General features: G+C 43.4%; 1 protein-coding gene across 2 annotated transcripts in view; it reads right to left on the bottom strand.

Annotated features, from left to right (window-relative positions):
* Nucleotides 1-19,840, bottom strand: part of PHF24 (PHD finger protein 24) — a 528,118-nt gene that overhangs the window by 92,740 nt on the left and 415,538 nt on the right. For both annotated transcript variants that reach the window (XM_086960262.1, XM_086960261.1), the window contains exon 3: nt 9,605-9,790. In XM_086960262.1, the coding sequence (XP_086816388.1) occupies nt 9,605-9,790 (186 nt within the window). The remainder of the gene's footprint in view (nt 1-9,604; nt 9,791-19,840) is intronic.

Genomic DNA, 19,840 nt, shown 5'->3' on the forward strand with positions numbered 1-19,840 from the left:
TTGCGGGTTTTCCATAGTTCACATTTGGATGAACTGGATCCTTTGCTGGCCAGGTTGACACGTGTTTTTTTTTCTTTAGCGTCCATGGGAACTTGTCCTGCCCTGTCCTGGGATATTCCGTTGATGTTGCAGGCGCTGAAGGCTGCTTCTTAGGAACCATTGGGGTCAGTGGACGTGAATTTCTTGACCATAAAGGTCATTTTTTTGGTGGCCATTGTGTCCGCTGGTAGGATTGGGGAGTTAGCATCCTTTTTGATGTCACCTCCATCTTGCAATTGTTGCTGAATCAAATTGTTCTGCACCCTGATCCTAAGTTTTTGCCCAACATCCCCTCCCTTACCAGTAGTTCCAGGAAGGTTGTTCTGCCCACATTATCTCATGTGCCTGGTTCTGGGGAGGATGCTGGTCACCTGCTGTTGGATGACAGAAGAGCGACACTGTTGTATCTTGAGAGGACCTTGGCATTTTGTGAATGTGATAGTTTGTTTTTCACTTTTGGCCTGGGAAGGTCTGGACATAAGACTTTTCTTTCCACTTTGAGTAGGTGGATTAAACTACTGTTCCTTCTGGCTTTCGGGCAACAGAAGTTAGAGGTGTCTGCCAGGATACAGGGAAGGTCCACCAATTGTATTTCTCCTGGGCTTCTTTCAAGGATGTCTCAATTAAGGACATTTGTAAGGCTGCGACGTGTGCCTTTCCTCACACACTCATAGACCACTATTGGGTGGTTTTGGGTGGTTCATCTGCTGGGGGTTTTGCTGAGACTGTTCTGCAGGCTGACTCTGCCTGCGATTGACTGCCACCCACCTGCTGGGCATCTGTTTGTTTTTCCTCTGTTTGATGTTAGGATTAGATTTTATTTTTGCCTCGCATTTTTGCTTCTGTTGTTGTTTTGGTGGCCATGAAGCCGCAATGACTTTGGTATATGCGCACTACGTTAGTCATGTGGCGAGGAAGACTTACAAGGAGGTAATGCCCCAAGTGTAATCTCACTGACCACATGACGGCTTCATGTTGTTTGAGTGCTGAGTCTTGGTAATTGAACAGGAAGTGGGGTGGGTCATGCGCCTCTTATACTAGGTCAGGGGTGAAGGAAGACAGCCATATTAGGGAGGGATGGGAGGACTAGAGCGCTAGTTTGTTTGGAGGGGAACTGAAGCTCACTACGTTAGTCATGTGGCGAGGAAGACTACACTCGTAGTAATAAAAGTTACCGGTAAGTAGTCGGGGTATTTCACTAGCTGGAGTGCTCCTCACACACAGAAAGAAATAAGTTTCTCGGTCACTTGGAACCCTCAGTAGATGGAGCCTTGCTCCTGACACCTTACCTTTCTGTAAGAGCTGCCTGCCTGGCATGCCACAACTTTAGTTCCATTTTGTTCAACATCATTTAAATCACCAGGAGTTCAGTAGATGAAAATAAAACAGGTGCAGTCATAATTCCCAGAATTCAAAGCAGTTCTGCAGTCCTGGGGGTTTCTCCGATAGAACAGTGACAAAACAGCAGGTGTGGATGTGAAAATACTTTCTGAGACGCAGATCGATTTTCGTAGAAACCCTTTTCAGAACTTGTAAACGATGCCACTTTAAATGCAGCTCTTTCCACCGAGGAGCTTTCAGAGGCCCACACCTGCTGCTTTATGTCTTCATATTGGTATAAATTCTCGTCATAAAGGCTGAAATTGTGTATGTGCACTGTGAATATCAAACAGGTGCGGACTGACTGCCTGCAATAATAAACCAGTGTGGTGCTACGTTGCTGCCTTCGACTCCAGCCATGCCAAAAATTCAGGATAACTGCTTTGGGAAATGCATACGCAATTGCTCTAAATGGCAGTCATTTACAGCGTAAGTGGTTGGTCAGAAAACCTGGAATGGATCAGTGACTCCTCAACAGAAGTCAGACAAATGTGGTAAACAAATATTGGCAAAGCAAATAGGTCTGGCATACATTTCGAGTCTTGTCTAAAACATTTTTTTTAAAACGCTGCAGTGAAAAAACTAAATAAAAAATGATTGTTTATGAATACAATTTATCTATGAAATAAACAATTGAATGTGTGATAAGTTAGAGGAGTTTTGATATGTAATGCTTTGTAATACAAGTGATCCATAAGAGGCAGAAATATACGCAGAATAGCCAATACCGTGAGTTAAGAGAGATCTATCCCTTAGGGTGGACCCAAATCAGCTCTATATATATTTTATAGAATTAATAACAACATGTCATCCAAACAGCTGCAGTGTCAAGTCAAACTCAGTAAACTCTAACAACAGCGGCCGCCATTTTGTGTCCTCCTTGTGGCCTCGATTTGCCTCCCATTATTTTTAGAGGCATCCCTTCAATTCAATCAGTGAGAGATCTGGCTGTGACTTTCCCCTGATTTTTACTTACAGACATGTTCTTGGTTCCTATTTCTTCACTCTGTATCATTCTACATCTTGTCACCCTCTATCTCATCGCACCCTGTTGCCTCCCTCAGAGCTTTAGGCTTTAAGTTCACCATCACTACCAAAGGTGCCCTGTGGTACCAAGTTACCTAGACAGTGATAGGAACAAGGGTTGCTTGAGTAGCGCTACTTGCCTTGAAGCGCTCCCTTGTAGCTGCGATCCAATAAAGAGCTGATTGAGAGAAGATGGGGGGGGGGGGAATGGATAAGTACAACATGAAGGCAGGAGCAGGGCAATGGCTGGATAAGAGTGGGGTAAAGGAGAAAGTGCAGAAATCAATGCCGGGGGTGGGAGGATGTTGAAATGAGGCTTTTGGGAATCAGGGACTAAAGGAACTAGCTGCAGCTAGGGGCAGGGGTGGGCGTTAAGGGACATACTGAAGGGTGAAAGGGTGAGGCAAGTACATTGGAGGGTAAAGGGGTGGAGGGGGAAGCAGAGGAGGCGAACGCAGAAGACAAGAGCATGGTGGCAATTGAATGTATAGAAAACAATGAGGCGAAAGGGCAGGAGAGGAGTGCAGAGAGAGGAGATGGGGTAACAGAATTAAAGACTGGATTAGGAATGGAAAACAAAAGGGAAAAAGAGGACACAGAGACGCGGTAGGAATAGAAGGAGGGGGGCTGATGGATGGCAGCTTAAAAAGGAATGCGGAAGACAGAAGAAGAGGCAGAGTAGGAATGGCAGAGGAAATAGAGAATTGGTAGCCTGGAAGCAGAGAGGTAGTACTAGAGGCTACAGAAGAGGAGAGGGCAGACAGAGAAAGGGAGAGGAAAGGGGGAGGGAAGGAGAGGAGAGGACATATAGAGAACCTTTCAGGAAGTAGGAATGTCAGAAAAAGAATGATAGGGGAAGGAAAAATAGAAAGGGCAAACTAAAGAGTACAGATGGAATGAGCATTAGGAAGACAGGTGAGCGGAAAGGATAATGTCAGAAAAAGAGGGAGGGTAGACCGGAATGAGAGAGGAACACGTGATGGGATGGGGCACTGATAGAATGTTGTTGAGGTAGCGAGGGTAGCAAAGGAATAAAATAGAAAGTGGAAGGGTAGAGAAGGAACCAGGAGAGGGACTTAGTCGAGAGCAATGGGGAGACTGCAGACTAGGGGAGATGGCAGATAGTGATCAGGGCAGGAAGGAGGGAGAGTTGAGAAGAAAAGAGGGAGTAGAAAGGGCATGTGAGAGAAATCAGGTAGAGGGGAAGGCGTTTCGTACATTTGAGCCAGGGCAAGTAAGAGAAAAGGAAAACAAGCATTAGAAATGCAATCGGTCTTGCATTTTTTTTTTAGTTAGAGCTATTGGCATAGCTCAACAGCTACCAGACAGAAATCGCCACTTTGCAGGTGCCGAACAAAGCATTGCTCTGTGATACAACCTGAAAGCCTAAAATGATGTTGATAGCCTACAAAATAAAAAGGCAGATCAGGATGACCAGGAGGAACCGCAGACCTATTGGGATGGCCAACGCAAACAAACAATGAGTGAAATCACTTGAGCGTGACCCAAGCACACAAAAGCGGGAGAATCAGACCCAATGCACCAAAAAAAAAAACGTATTTCTAAATGGCACAACAATGAACAAATGGCAGTTTATGGGCATACCCGAAGCCGATAGAGGCGATAACAACAGGTCTTGCAGACAGCGCATGCACGCTGCCTAGGCTTGACCTAAAAAGGAATGTGAGAAAATGGCAAGAGGGCATAGAATGAATGGGAGAAGAGGGAGAGAAGTGTAGAGAGGTATCAGAGAGACAAAGAGAGACGGGAAACTAGGAGGGAAGAAGGTCACTAGTGAAGGAGAGAAGCAGAAAAGACAGAAGCAGGGAGTAGAAGGAGGATATGGAAGAAAGAGGGGAGGATTGAGAAAAAATAATACAAGAAGGTAGAAGGACAGAAAAGGATATGTAAGAATAGCAGAATGGGGGGAAGATTGGGCAAGAGAAGAGGCATCATATAGAACAGGCATCTGCAATGCCAGCAGGTCAGGTTTATGAATGTGCTGTCAAGCCAGACCAAAAATTCCATGTACGTTAATGACTGTATCTGCCTATCTTTGCTGCTACCAGATAAAACCCCACAAATTATATATTTATCAAAGACACTTTAATAGCATTAGAATGCCATGTGTGTGCTCCTGAAAGTTACCACTCAGGCATCGGGAAAAATAAACAAAATGATCACAGCTGTGGAGGGCACGCACTTTTTTTGTGGAAGCATACAACTTCTGTCCAATCAAAACATGTACTCCTGACTCCCGACATGTGGGCAGAGCTAAAGACCTTCTTATGGTGATTCTCACATAATTGTCTGGCGACAGCTGTGCTTTCAGGCCAGACCATAAAAATAGCAATTTTCCAGTGCTCTATATGTATTGTCACGCCTGTCTCCTTCTTCATTCCGCCTTTGTCTTTATCTCTGGATAGTGCCTGTTCCCCGTCTATGTTTTCACCACCTGCCATCTCCTGCTTCCACTGGTGTTGCATGGGTGTTGTAATTCAAGTAATGTGAGGTAGTGTCTGACAGTGTGAGATTTGTGCACAGAGGGCCATGGTGCCACTGGAAATTCTGCACTAATGAGTTATTTTCCCATCCATGTAGCACCTACGCAGTGACATCTTGATTCAGGTACCTCATCTTGGTGGTGCACTCACACCTCAACTGGAGGTGAATGCTCCAGCAACCAGCGGGCTGAGGCCAGGCGGTGCTCCATCATCGAGTGCACTGTGCCCTGTTGCTCCTGCATCTCACCTGCATATGTTGTGCTTGTTTGACTGCCTCCCACCTCCTTCCCTCCCAAGCCACCACGTGTACTGGTCCATCCCTGCTTCTCACAGGTCCACTACAGACTCTTCTGTATCTATATTTGATGGTCTCACTTCATACCTTTTTATTTTCAGTTGCTGTTGAGCTGCAACATGAACTCCAGGCCCCATCCACCCCTGCGTGTGAATCAATTGTGCGCTTATTACTGGTGATCGGGTTTTTGAAACATGCAACTCTTGTACCATCGAAAATATTGCACTGCTATTTTGACCCTTCAGTTGCTTAGAGCAGCAGGGAGCTGTCTCCATCCTCAAGATGCATTGTTGATCTCAGGAGTGACGTATCTCCTCTGTACGCAGGATTACCTTTAGGATCAAATAGAAAAGTCCTACTCAGCTTAGTTATGTGTGGCCTGTTATGCTTACTACATCTCAGAACCTGTGAAGGTTTCCTGTATAGCCCATCTCAATTTCCATTAGGGCATAATTCTGCTAGGTCTCAGTTACTTTTCAACCATGTGCGTTCCTCATCCGGGCAAGAGGAGTCTGTCGCGGGCACCAAGAGAAGCCGAGACGCTGCTGCTAATGAAGAAAAAGACAAATACCCCCAAATTTCTGGTTCCTACAGATACATTGAGGTTGTGAGATCAACATGTTGGTTTCATTTCTTTTCTATATCAATTTATGCCACTGGACTCTTGGTTTAGGAATAACTCCAATGTTCTCTTTACGGCTAGCTCATACATTGCATGCAAAACAAAAAGGTATTAGCAATTTAGAGGATCTTACCTTTAATTTATATTTGGTACTGGGGTGGAGTATTTTTTTGACAATAATCATCATATTTATTTTGAGGTCAGTTATGTAGAATGACTAAGGAGTATTACACTGCTTCTTAAACCAAAATTAAGAGTAGGTATATTTCCCATTGAGCCAGCTGTGTAAATGCCTTTTAATCAACTATTTCCTCAAGTACTTCAGATTGACGCTGAAAGAAGATGGGGCCAAACATTACCTGAGTCACAATATTTTTGCACATTTAACTTCAACTTTAGAATGCAACTGCGGTCCATCTGCAGTCGCAATTAGCTGACCTTCCATTTGGGAATTAGTAAGAAGTATTCGATCATGATTACACCACCACAATTTTCCTAATAGATTTCAACAGGAGAAAACCTGGCTAAATGTATTGATGAAATTACATGTTCCATATGGAAAATATTATTAAATTGATTCCTCATGTTATGCCTCACTCCTACTTGAAAAATTTAAAATAGAAGAAATGTAATGGGCCCCGTACATATCCCACCCTGAGGTAGCAAACTCATTAGGTGCTGTAAATGTCGCACCTATTCCGCACTCATAGCCGTCGAGGGTTCATCGGAACATACTGCATAGAAAATCAGTCACTCCAGAGAATTTTCCACCCTATTAATTTAGAGAAAGACTTGTGAACATGGGAAAGTCCAGGACAGTGTAAGGGGTCATTTGGAAGGAAGCAAATATTGACCCGGCAGTGATGCTTGTCAGCTGGGGAAGAAGGTTGAAGCGACGTTTTGGATGCAATAAATTGACTCTCGAACCAGGTAGCAAATGTATAGCTGTCTACAGAGGTGTGTATGGGGTATGGTGTCTGCACCTGGCCGCACTTTTGGGAAGGTGACCTGTGGGCTGTCATTGGCTGGAATTGGGCTGACGATGAAGCTCTTCATCTTGCCCTGTGGTAAACACTTTTGGTAGTGGCCTTTAGTGGCCTTTTCTCTTTTTTTGTAGTGTTTTTAGCTGCGTACACTTAGTTCTCGGACTGACAATTTTGCAGTACCAGTGAGTAACGAGTGACCTATAAAGGCTCAACGTAGAGGATGTGTCCTGGATACATTCCGTTCACGGTCAGACCATTGGACTCCCTCATTAGCGGCTTGTTGCTAAGAAACAGAAAATGATAAAGTGTGGAGATGTCATGGACAGGCTGCACAATGACAGATCAGGTACCAGAGGTACTGGGATGACTATAACTTCAATCTCAGGTTGACAGGGCTTTTAAAGTGTCTCAGACACACCTTGTTCATTGTACTGGGTTCGCATCGGAGAGTTTCACCACAGGTCCTCATAGACTGCGTCCATCAATTGTATTGTATCCAGCTTTACCAGTTCCTTGTTGACACTGCTGAGCCATTGCCTGTGCCAGAGGGTATGTTGAATGTGGATTTTGGGTACAGTCAAGAGGAAAATGAATTAGATGACACCTTAAAACCAAATCATGGACCGGGCTGATGTACAACCTCTTCAACAGTATGACCAACTGTGCAATTTCACATAGATCTGGGAAATTCTTGCAATTTAGGTCTAGATATTACCCAGTAGTGGTCCATGCTCCTACTCCAGATGATGGGTTTAGGATGTTGGTGAAGAGTAAAAAGTACATTTCTCAAAGGTCGCTGAACATACAGGATAAAGTGAAGGGTGTGAATACATTTTATACAAAACTAACTGGGCAGGGTATTCCTTGCACAGTGGTGCCTATATGTTACAACCACTGAGGTAAAAATGGGTTGCGATGAATATGCTCTCTAATTAGAAAGAAGCAGAACAGAGGGTACAAAGCGAAAGATGTAGATGAGGAAAGAGGTTTTAGGTGCACTGGTACCGGATAGCAACCAAGGAGCCTTTTAAAATATGGACAAATGAGGCAGATTTTCATTTGCAAAAGTTCAATAAAAGTATATACAACAAGAGTTTGCATTTGAGGTGAACCCAGTTGCTACTGGAATGGGAGAATGTAGCACGAAAGATCCTGGAGTGATTAGCATAAGATTTGCAAAGTAAATCATTAAAGCTGCGTCAAGAGACACAATGGGTTTGAAGGTCCTTCGCTTAGAGGTACTGGTTCATCGGGAGGAAGCCCAAGGACCCAGATCAAGCATAGTATAATCACTTTGAGACCATTCTATTCAAGCAGATCCACGCTTAGCCAACAGGATAAAAGCGGCATCTGCCATTTTGTGGTAGATGGAAAGGAGCAATGGTGTGATGAGGTTATGCCAAAGAACATTGGCGCATAAAGAGTAGTTGAGAGTCAAGCATTTGGGGAGGTGGCAAACTGGCTTTTGGAATTCAGAAGAACTCTCATCTACCAATAGACAGAAAATCCTAGACCGAGAACTTCGAATTCAGTGGGAAGGTGGATAGGAGCTGGGGGAAGGGAGATGGGGGCAGCTACTTATGTAAAATAGAATAGGCAATTACAGAGAGATCTGTTAGAATTGGTTGGTGGGTCAGCACAAGTAGATGAGCATAGGCGCTCCAGGGTGGAGCGAGAGATTCCTACATCTGTTGTAACTGATAATGGTTCCTGCTAATTGGACAAAGCAATTTTTCAATAAGACACTGGAGAAGCATCACTGAGACAAGCAAAGGCAGAACAGAATATGAAGCAGAGCTGAAATGAGATTAGGCATTAATAAAGAATAGAAAAACAAGCCTATTACAGTTATTTGATATGAAGCCTGAAATCCCACAGCAATAGGAATGTGTACAAAGTGCTCTACTGAAGGCACTGAACGTGATGACTGAGGGTTTGCTAATACTGTTACTCTTACTCCTGTAGCTTCTGTGTTGAGGGGATTTTTCAAATCAGTTAGTCACTTACAGGAGTTATTTCAAATAGAGTTTTTAAACACTGTTATTTAGTGATGCCGAATACATACTAGTCAATGTCAAAATCCTGGATTTGGCTAAAATAATCCAGAGAGGCAAGTCTTACAAATACCCCAAGCAAGAGAGATCTGACCCTGAGGAACTTAATTGTTTATGTAATTTATAGTGATTTCGAACAAGGGTTTAAACAAAAAGGGCAGGGAAGTATTTCCCTTAGAGAAAGAGACAGTCTATTTATGAATACAGCAGATAGTCTATTTGTAGCAGGTTTGCCTGAGAGGAATTACTGAAGGATACAGTGTCCTAAACTATGTAACCTGAAGAATGTTGAACGGATCAGAAGTTGACCAAGACTTTGGACATATCTTGTCAAATTACGTTTTAACTATCAATATGTGGCTGAATGACGTCTTGGTCCTGGAGAGTTATCAAACATCCTCAAGGCTATTCTAAGACAGGCATTGCTTCCTTCTCAAGATGGCCACCCTAAAAAGATCTGTTTACAGTGCCTTCAAAGAGTCTGTGGCCTGTACCATCAAACCCCAAAAACATGCCAATCAATTCAGAACATAATGTACAGATTTGTTCTGAACTTTGCCAGTTTGAGCCAGGATAGCATCATGAGATTACAGTTGTGAGGACTTTTATGATTGCAAAAAAATGTCTTCTCTCAACAGCTTGTTTTCATCCTCAGTTGCGATTAAACATTCCTCCTTCCCTCTCCCCATTTGACTTACACAATAGTTGCAGCTCCAGCCGGTCTCAGTGTGCGCTGTTTCTGTCACCTCCAGCGTGTTATCGTCGCGCAGGTAGCCCATGCGCCGGAGGCAGCCATCATGGAACACCCGCGGGCAGACCCGGCATGGGAAGAGATGCTCCGCTGTCCAGACCTCACAGATCTCACACATCTCATCGTTCGTGACCTGGAAGAGTGCAAGGTGGACAGAGGTCAGGCCAGCAAAAGATAGCTCAGGACATATTATCAGCTGATCTCACAAGCACATTTTGGTCAATGCTTTCTCTGGATTTAGTGCAACCTTAAAAGCTCATAGAGATGCAAACAGGCCTTTCTAGGATAGGTAATGCCAGGTGTGGTCAGATCCAGAGTGTACATTTTCCTAGAAGTATAAAACAAATTCCTATTTGAGCATTACAACTCAAGTGTCTTTTGGATAACTCTGATAATGTGAAATCTACTCTTAGAACGGACTAAAAAAAATCTTCTATAGTTAGCATTAGTTACTTTTTGAAAGACAAAACCTTCTATTTGTTTCAATAGAAAGGTTATCCGCAAGCACTTCTTCATATGGAGATGGTTTTTCCAGCTTTGGGTCTCCAAATATTTTCTGCCTCTCTTTTATGTGCTTTATATATTTAGTGGTGCTGGCCTGTAGTGGTAAAGATCAGAAGGTCTCACTTTATCACTGCTGTAAGAATCCACGATGTACTTCTCTTACGATGAAAGTGTTCATATCACAGTGTTAATGTAAAGGAATTTGGGGTTAGAGCACCACTTGTGTGCTTCTCAGTGAGTTTGGACCAACATCTTGAACCTTTAGCATACCTAGTCATTGGTTCTAATAGTGTTACACTCTGCCTGAGTTATCATAAGAATGGGTGGAGTCATTCCCATCCATCATTTCAATCTTTATTAGTACAGCCATGTTCACATTTCTGGCTCAATGTACACTAAGTCCATGTGAAATTTTATTACATTTGTAAAACTTGTGATTTTCATGCTACTAAAAATTTTATAAATTCCATGAATTTCACACCATTTGGTTTGACAGGAGATTGGTTTGAGCAAAATATGTATTTTGGGAGCAGAAAGTGTATTGACGCCATGTGAATTTCGAATATAAGAAATACCCTCACATTCAAATATAAAACAAGATACCCCAAAGGTAATTTCAGAAAATGTACTATTACTTTGTAAATTGTTCACAAACTTTCATGAAATGTTGGAAAATGTGATTTTGTAGTCTCCTGGTGTACTATAATCCATTTTTATTTTACTGGACTTCAGTTACTCACATCTGGTCTGCAGCAGTGCATTTCATTAGGTGCTAAACATGTTACATAATTTTCCTCCCGCCCAAACCTCTTTATATAATGGTTTCATAGCTACATTGGTTTGTCTTGTAATATCTCCCTTTCAGTGCAGAGGCGGCACCTAGCAATGTTTTACAGGGCATCCCTTCACATTAAAGGGATTGCTTTGAGTTTGTCTTCAACAGTTTAACACTGTGGGAGTTCATAAATCAACACTGATTCACTATAAAGCATTAAAAACACGTCATCTAATATTTCTTTCCTCCTATTTCCCTGATCCAAGTGTGGGTTCTTCAATTTGCAGAACAGCTTTCTTCTCAGTCATATGTGAGTCCCTTTAATGTCCCTTTAATGTCATTAATTCTATGAGTACTGGGTTAAATGGTGCCTTTATCCAAAAGGAAAGGCTACTCCCATAACTTCTAGATTGTGTAAGGATGCAAAGCTCTCTCTTCCAGCGGAAATGCAGCTCAGTATTTCTGGAGAGAATGTTTTCCATAATACAGGGGTTACCTGAGGGTCATGAGGGCTCTGCTTTTCATTTCACCAACATATTGTTCCCCTCATGGACCATTGAGACCTCATTTACTCATACAATCATCCATTCAAACGTGTCAGTAAGCAGGTATGTGGCTATGTTTTGTTATGCATATTTGTGAACAGCGGTTTCACCTGCGAGGGTATCCTGACACTGAGCAGGTGTGCCTAGCCCTGCCTCTGGCAGGCTGGTTAATAGTAAAATCAGGTCTTCCACTTTTTGCTGAATTCAAGAAGAGAGGAGGAGGCTCTGAAGTGGAGTGGGAAAATGTTCAACGCTTTAGGAGCGATGCAAGAGAATGCCTGGCCTCCTGATCTGGTTCTGTGCATGCATGAGATGTATAGCGAGTAGAAGTCCTACAGAATAGAGATATCTGCATGGTTGGTGGTGTTCAGGTAGGTTGGGCCTACAGTGTGTAGTGCCTTGAATATGTGTGTAAAAGTTTTGAATGGGAGCATTTGTTTATCTGGAGCCAGTGAAGCTCCCGGAGGTGTGATGTATGGTGAGTTCTGTATGGGAGGTTGAGGATGAGTCGAGCTGCTGAGCTCTGGAAGTTTTGTAGTTTTCTAGTGAGTTGCTTGGTGATCCCAGCAAAGAGGGTGTTCCCGTACTCTAATTTGCAGGTGACTAGCATGTGACAGCTCTCCCAGAGTTGCTTGGGAGCCATTTAAAGATCTTTCTCAGCATTGTCAAGGTGCAGAAGCAGGGTGCAGTGATGGCATTGACTTGTGTGGTCATGTCCTGCTGTCAATGATTATTCAGAGGTTCCTGGTGTGGGGGGTGGGGGTGGTTGTGGGTCTGCGTTTAGCCTGCCACAAATTGGAGTACCATTATGAAGTGTTATTACCAAAGACAACAATATATGCAACGTAACACTCCCAGGCATACACCTAAAGTAATGGCACAATGGACTAGGCAAACAAAACTAGTTCGGTTTAGAAAATATACATTTTTAATTTGATTAAAAAAGAATCCTGATATTAAAAAGGGACCCTAAGGCAAAAGGGCGTTGTTTAAAAATGGTCCGAATACTTCCTGCTGGCGGATAAAGTTTTCAGATCAAACAACCGGTTGTTTGATCTGAAAACTGACCCGCCAGCAGTGTATCCTGAACCGTTAAACCCTCGTGGACTTTTCTCGATGTAGCGTGCACACAGCTGCAAAAGAAAATATAATATATCGTAAAGAACGACACGCCGCCGCCGCATACGCTTAATTCAAGCCACGAGGAAGTATTCGGACCATTTTTAAACAACGCCCTTTTGCCTTAGGGTCCCTTTTTAATATCAGGATACCGCTGTGATGTCTCTCACGTAACAGAAACCCAGAGAAAAATAGTTTCCCGAATTTTTGGGGTAATTGTCGTTTAAAGGATCCAAATAAATCCGTGATTTGACTACTATAATTGAAATTTACAACAGATATAGAACCATCTTATGTAAGAAAATTTAAAACAAAACATCCAGATAGCCGTGTTACATAAGAGCGGTACTGCTGTTGTACATGAGTACAGCTAGAAACTCGATGGTAATTAGTCCTGATGAAGGCATAGTCTTTATGTCGAAACGCGTCAACAGGATACCATCTAATCTCTTTTTTAATCTCTTTTGTGAATACACATGTATCAATATAATGTTATTTTATCAATTTTGATCACTGTACTGATTTTTATTATTCTTTTTTAATCAAATTAAAAATGTATATTTTCTAAACCGAACTAGTTTTGTTTGCCTAGTCTATTGTGCCATTACTTTAGGTGTATGCCTGGGAGTGTTACGTTGCATATATTATTTACCCTGTCCCAGGATATCGATCCATATCAGGGGGTCCTTGTTGTTTACACAATTACCAAAGACAACTACTTTTGTCTTGTCAGAGTTGAAATCGAGGCAGTTGGCTTCCAGTCACTTATTGTCTTCAAACATGCAGGCGGTGAATTTTTTCCTTTGTTGGTGGCTGAAACTCAACTAGGATAAAACAGAAGTCTTCATCCCTTGGCTCCACCCCCTCTGCATGGGACGACACCTGGTGGCCCCCCACTCTCTGCAACCAGCCCACCCCAACGGACCATGCATGCAACCTCGGCATCATACTGGACTCATCACTTACCATGAATCGCAAGATCAACGCCATCTCCTCTGCATACTTCAACACTCTCCGCATACTCCGCAAGAAGTTCAAGTGGATCCCCCCCCCGCAACCCCAGAAAAACCATCCCTCTCACACTCATCACCAGCAGACAAGACTACGGCAACACCATCTACGCCTGAATCAACAAACAGCTCCTTTGAAAACTCCAGACCATCCAGAACCCCACAGCTAGACTAATCCTCAATATCTCATGGCACAACCACATCATACAGCACCTCAGAGACCTCCACTGACTCCCTATCGAAAGGACAATAACTTTCAAGTTGCTCACGCAAACCTACAAGGCCCTCCACAACACTTGACCCTAAAACCTCAACAACCGAATCTCCTTCCACGCCCCCTAGAGAAATATCTGCTCAGCTGACCTCTCCCTAGCCACCGTCCAAACGCTTCAACAGGACTATAGCAGATGGGAGATCCTTCTCTTTGCAGCCAAGACCTGGAACAAACTCCCCCTTCACCTCTGATGAAGCTCGACACTGCACCAATTCAGGAAGGACCTCAAGACCTGGCTCGTTGAATGACCCTAAATGAACTGCCCACATGCACCCCTAGTGCCTTGAGACCCTCACTGGTGAGTAGTGCGCTTTACAAATCCCTAATTGTTTGATTGTCCGAGAGGGAGAGAATGCGTTGCGCATTGTCAGTGTAGTAGAGCATGTTGATGTGTTGTGTGCGGATGATGCTGGCCAGAGGGATCATGCATATGTTGAAGAGGGTGGGGCTGAGTGATGAACCTTGAGATGCTCCACTGATTAGTTTGCGCTCTTCCAATGAGAAAGGTGCCAGGATAACAGATTGTGTTCTATACATTCAGAAGGAGCAGATCCAATGGAGTGCAGGTCCTTGGATGCCAATCTTGTGCAGGAGCCTGATGAGGATGGAGTCTGAGACCATGTGCAATGCTGCAGAGAAGTCCAGGAGAATGATAACTCCTGTGTCTCTCTCTGTCAAGGATAATGTGGCAGTCGTCTATGTCTGCAATGATTCTGTTTCTGTTCTGTGGTTGGGCCTGAATCCAAACTGCATGGCATCGATGTGCTGGTGGTTGCTGAGGTGGTTAGTGAGAAATTGGTTGATTAGTTCTCCAAGACCTTTACTGAGAATGGTAGAAGGGAGAAGGTTCTGCAGTTTGAGCTGTAGCAGTCATCAATCTGTTCTCGTTATGACAGTGGCCCTTACACAGATCCTAGTAACTCAACTTTTCTTCTAAGATTGAAGGATTTACGTCTTACCTACAGTCTTCCATGATTCAGAAGAGTGTCTGTACTTGATTTTGATAGGTACCAGGTGCCTGGCACTCCCCCACCCCAGTGGCGTCACTAGGGCTGGTGTCACCCGGTGCGGGTAACTTATGGTGTCACCCCCTCACGACTTACCCCATGAATCCATGTTGGACCTCCTCCGAGTCCGCCAGTGCCAAATAACGGGACCATGCAGAATGGTTTCAGTGCTAACTCCCCCATTGTCCCATCCCTTGCCACCCCCAGTCCACGCCTCTTATTTGCCCCGACTGGTTATGCTATTTTCAAGACGGTCTTTAACAACATTTTGCTGTGTTCTTGATCTGTTCTAACAATGCTGTAGGTTCAATGTAACTGTGTTCTAGTTCTGCTCTACTTTGATGTGGCAGCCATCCAAAGTTGATCCTACTGTGTTCTTGATCAACTATCAATTACGTTTGGTACCATTCCTGCTGCTGTCTTGACATATTCTGGTTGTAGTCTGCTTGTCTACATGTAATGTTCTAGGGGCATATTACCAAGCAATAGCGATAATTATCGCTATTGCTTGGTTAGAGACAAAAATTTACCGCTGAGCTGCGGCGATTTTTATCGCAGATAAACCTTGGTATTACCAAGGTTTATCGCAAATGCGATAAAAATCGGCCGCAATGCATGAATATCGCTGAAAAGTCAGCGATATTCATGCATTACCGAGCTAATGCTCTTAGGCATGTTATCCACCTCCCATTGATTAACATGGCTAAGAACTGCTCAGGGCAGGTGTTAGCTTTTGGAGATATTCGCGCTTAGCGCGAATATCTCCAAAAGTTGGTAATAGGAGATAGCGATGTTAGCGACTGTTTCCAGTCGCTAACATCTTGGCACGCCCACTTTGCATGTCATTAGTGATAAATATCACTGACATGCAAAGTGGGGCCCAAGATGGTCGCTATCTCCTACTAGCTGTCGCTAACTGGTGTTAGCGACAGCTAGGTAATAGGGAGATAATTTTATCTCCGCTTTCTTGGCTTTTAAAGCCAAAAAAGCAGAGATAAACCCCCTTGATAATATGCCCCTCGTTATTTCTCTGTCTGTGCTCTGGTTCTGTTTGAGTTCAATGCTTTTTGTGCACTTTTGTATAACTCATTGTGCCTGTGGTCTGAATTTAATTTAGCTCTACTCTAAGTTTTCTCTGATTTCATTACTGGTTTGTTCTAGTTTTATTTTGCCTGTATTTTTCTGCTCTAGTCAGTGTTCTGTTGTAGTTCCTTTGTGATTTTCTTTCTTTGTTGTAATTCTGTTTCTTTTATGCTGCGGTTTCGTAAATTTTTTCTAATTCTGGTCTTGTTGTGTTATTGGTCAAATCCATATTCTGCTTCTATTAATCTTTCCATTATCTTTCCTTATTTTCTTCTACCTTCATTCTGGTTCTCTTCTGTTCTCTTATGTGCAAGTTCTGAATCTGGACTGAATCTGAATCTGGACTGGTTTTGCGTTTTAGGCTATTTCAATTGTGATCATGTTCATCTTCTGGTCTGGGTATTTTCTGAGTATATTTTATTTGTTATAATAGTCCAGTTGGATTCTGGAACTGTTCGAGTTCAAACATGTATATATTTGGGTTATGTTCTGGTCTGTTTCTAGTGCTTTAGTTATTCATAGTTCTGCGCAAGCTTTGTTCTGGATCGGTTCACCTTCACTAACTTGTAGTCTGCTATGGATATAAACTAGCTGCACTCTGCTTTGTAATGTTCCAGATCTATTCTGTTTACAGAATGTTTTAATTGTAGTCTGGCTGTGTCTTGGCTCTGCTTTAGTTCTATTCTGGACCCCCTTTATTTAAATTATTGTTATATTCTGAGTCAAATTGAGAGTTCAATTATGTGCTTGTTCTCAGTTTTTTTGTTAGATGTGTGCTATTTTCCCGCTGCATTACGTCTACTTCTGATTCTTTTCTTTTGACTGTGTTCTGTGTATGTGTTATTTCTATTCTGGTGAAATTATCGCTGAGCCTTAAAGTCTCTTCTGATTCTTTTCTGGCTCTGCTCGGACTGTGTTGTAGTTTTTTAGTGGTACTTATGACTGTGCAACAATTATAGCAACGGACAGAAAAATCACATTGCTCCGTCTCCGAGGAATGTTTCTTTGTCCCTGAATGCACGCCTGCATGGTACTGCCACGAGTCAGTGCCCCCGGCCAGGGAAGTGAGCGCTGCTTATCTCAACAGGCAGAGGCTTTGGGGCGGGGAAGCCACAAGATGACACGGGGCCAGCCTCCTCACAACTCCCAGCTCACTCACGGTGTCACCCCCATGTGAAGGTGTCACCCGGTGCGGTCCGCACCCCCCCCCCCCCCGCACCCCCCTAGTGACGCCACTGCCCCACCCCACATGCTTAACCATGAATGACATGCCAGCTAGAGCTGTAAGGAAAGAACTACCCTGGACTTTATGTTCCTAGGTTCTTTAGGAGAACATGGTGGAGCAACATGCCCATTCACCCAGCTTAATTCCATCCCAGACTCCAACACCAAATTGACTCACCCTCTTCTCCAGAGAGAGAAAAACCAGGAGAAACCATCCTTAACATTCCACTACAGCATCATGGGTCCTAGAGTAATGGCTGGGTCAGATGATCAGCTCATTGACAAGGAAGATGCTACACATTCATACCCAGTTACAAATCTATGAATTACCAATAAGCATTGCAGGGATAGACCAGCTCCCACTTAAGCAACATATTCCGTAACTGAAATCAATCCCTGGCTACACTAGTGCAGCTCAAGACTGTTCATTTGTAAAGCACTGCTTAGTGTGAAAGGGATCATGAGACCCACAGATGTAAACAGCACTTCTCAAATATCAACATGGGCGTTCTGATATAGGAATGTATGAAAAATTGCTAAAGTACTAACAGCTGCACACATCTAGATGTCCTGGTGCTAGAGAGTGGACTTCCCAGAGACTAAGGGAAGAAGAATAGCCTGTCAGGTGGAATTAAACAACCAGGTTTTGGGAACTTTGTGGAAATTGTACACTATTGGGGCAGGCCTCAGCTCAAAAGGGAGCTTGTTCCAGAGATTGAAGGCTAAAACATCTAAGGATTTGCCTCCTCATCTACTCCTGACAAAATGTAGGGGGCGGTGTAGTGATCAAGTTAGCCGAAGAGGAATATAGCTGACACAAGAGCTCATAAGGTTGAAACAGTTTATGAAGAAAAGCTGGACGTTGCTTTCTTTGAGCGAAGTGATAACAGGCAATTTGAATTGAGTTATTTTATCATGAGTAGCCAATAGAACCTTCGTAGAGAGCAGAGATATGCTGTCAATATAAAATGTGCAGACTGATGTTGGAGCCACATTTTGAGCGAGAAGAAGTTTCGGTAGAAGGTGTTTGGTTGTCCCCAGACACAGCACATTACTATAGTTCAAACATGAGATAATGAGTGCATGTCCCACTTGTTTGCATGAAGCATGGGTAAGCATGATTAGCGGCTTTCTGAGGGCACGTAGCAGGGTGAAACAGTAAGCTGAGACTTCAGAAATATGGGGGCAAAATAAGAGATCAGTGTTAAATCGGACACCGAGAATTCTAACTGACCTCAAAGGGACTGGGGTATCTCCAAATTCAGAGAGCCACCAAGCAATGCACTAGATGAATTGATCTTTTTTGAAGATGATGCTTTCAGTCTTAGTGGTATTAAGTTGTAAGCAATGTTTCTTCATCCAGTTAGATAAGGCAATCAGACAGGATTTGAAGGATCTCTGAGTGAGCATAGGGTTTTCTAAAATACTAATGATGAGCTGAGTGCTGTCAGCATAAGAAATTATTTAAACACCAAAGATGGTCTAGTGTGGCCAGAGAAGACATCCAGACATTGAATAGGGCGGTGCGGCTCAAGGATGAGCCCTGAGGTACTCTGTGCTGAAGAGAGAGTAAAGCAGAAGTAAAGAGTGGAAGAGAGACAGCTTGAGACTGGTCCCTAAGAAATCAATAGGTCCACTGTAGCGCATCACCATGCACTCCACCACTATTTAGCCTCAGTTACAAGATAGCATGAAAGATGGTGTCAAATGATGGTGACAGCTTTAGGAAATAAGTGTTGCAGTGCCCCCAGAATCAAGGGTCCAGGGCAGATGTTCAGACACAGCTCAGGGGGCTGATTCAGTGCTGCGATGGGTACAAACCAATGACTGACTTGGACTCAAAGCTGGTATTGACAAACTTCTCAAGCTTCTTCGACGGGGCTGGCAAAAAAGAGAGGGGTCAGTAAATAGACAATGTAGAGGGGTTTGTCAAAGGTTTTTTAATCAATGGGTAAACCCGTGCCTGTATCCAAACAGAGGAGAGCGAGCCAGAAGAAAGCGAACTATTAAGAAGTTGAGTAAGCTTTCAACAAATAACTTTGGATTTTTCCAACTTCAGTGGCTGAAAGCGTCTTTCGATTTCTGACTTTAGAAGGAGGAAAATGAAGGAGAAGCTTTCATCTTTTCAGGATTGCATTCATGTAACGTCTTGTACCTAGGCGTGTGCAAAGTGGGGCTGCCAACGTTTCAGGTGCTGCAGAAAGCAGCGATTCATTTGATATTCAGACTTGGAGGAAAGGAATATATAGCTGCATTGAGATATAAACTACATTGGCCACCTGGTGAGAAAAAGATCTTATTTAACTACCAGTGGATGGTCCATCAGGCAACCCACAACAGGGGACCACAGTAGCTGCAGGAACAATGTCTGCAGCATACCATTAACTGCCCTCTTCACTCAGCCCACTTTTATAATCTGGTGATTCCCCAGGTTTAAAAATCACTCTCTGGAGCAGAGCTTTAGCTGCATAGCAGGAGAACCCTGGAAGGCCTTTCAGTGTAACCTACAAGAGAACTCGCCACACCTTCCTTTTAGAAAAGCTCTTCAAGCTATGCATTGTACTTAACAATGATTCAGAATTAGTGTTGTGCAGTGACCTTTTTAGCTCTCGGCACCAGAATGCGCTTTACGACGAGTAGTG

The sequence above is a fragment of the Lissotriton vulgaris genome, chromosome 3_1 (assembly GCF_964263255.1).
Source record: "Lissotriton vulgaris chromosome 3_1, aLisVul1.2, whole genome shotgun sequence".
Taxonomy (NCBI): Eukaryota; Metazoa; Chordata; class Amphibia; order Caudata; family Salamandridae; genus Lissotriton; species Lissotriton vulgaris.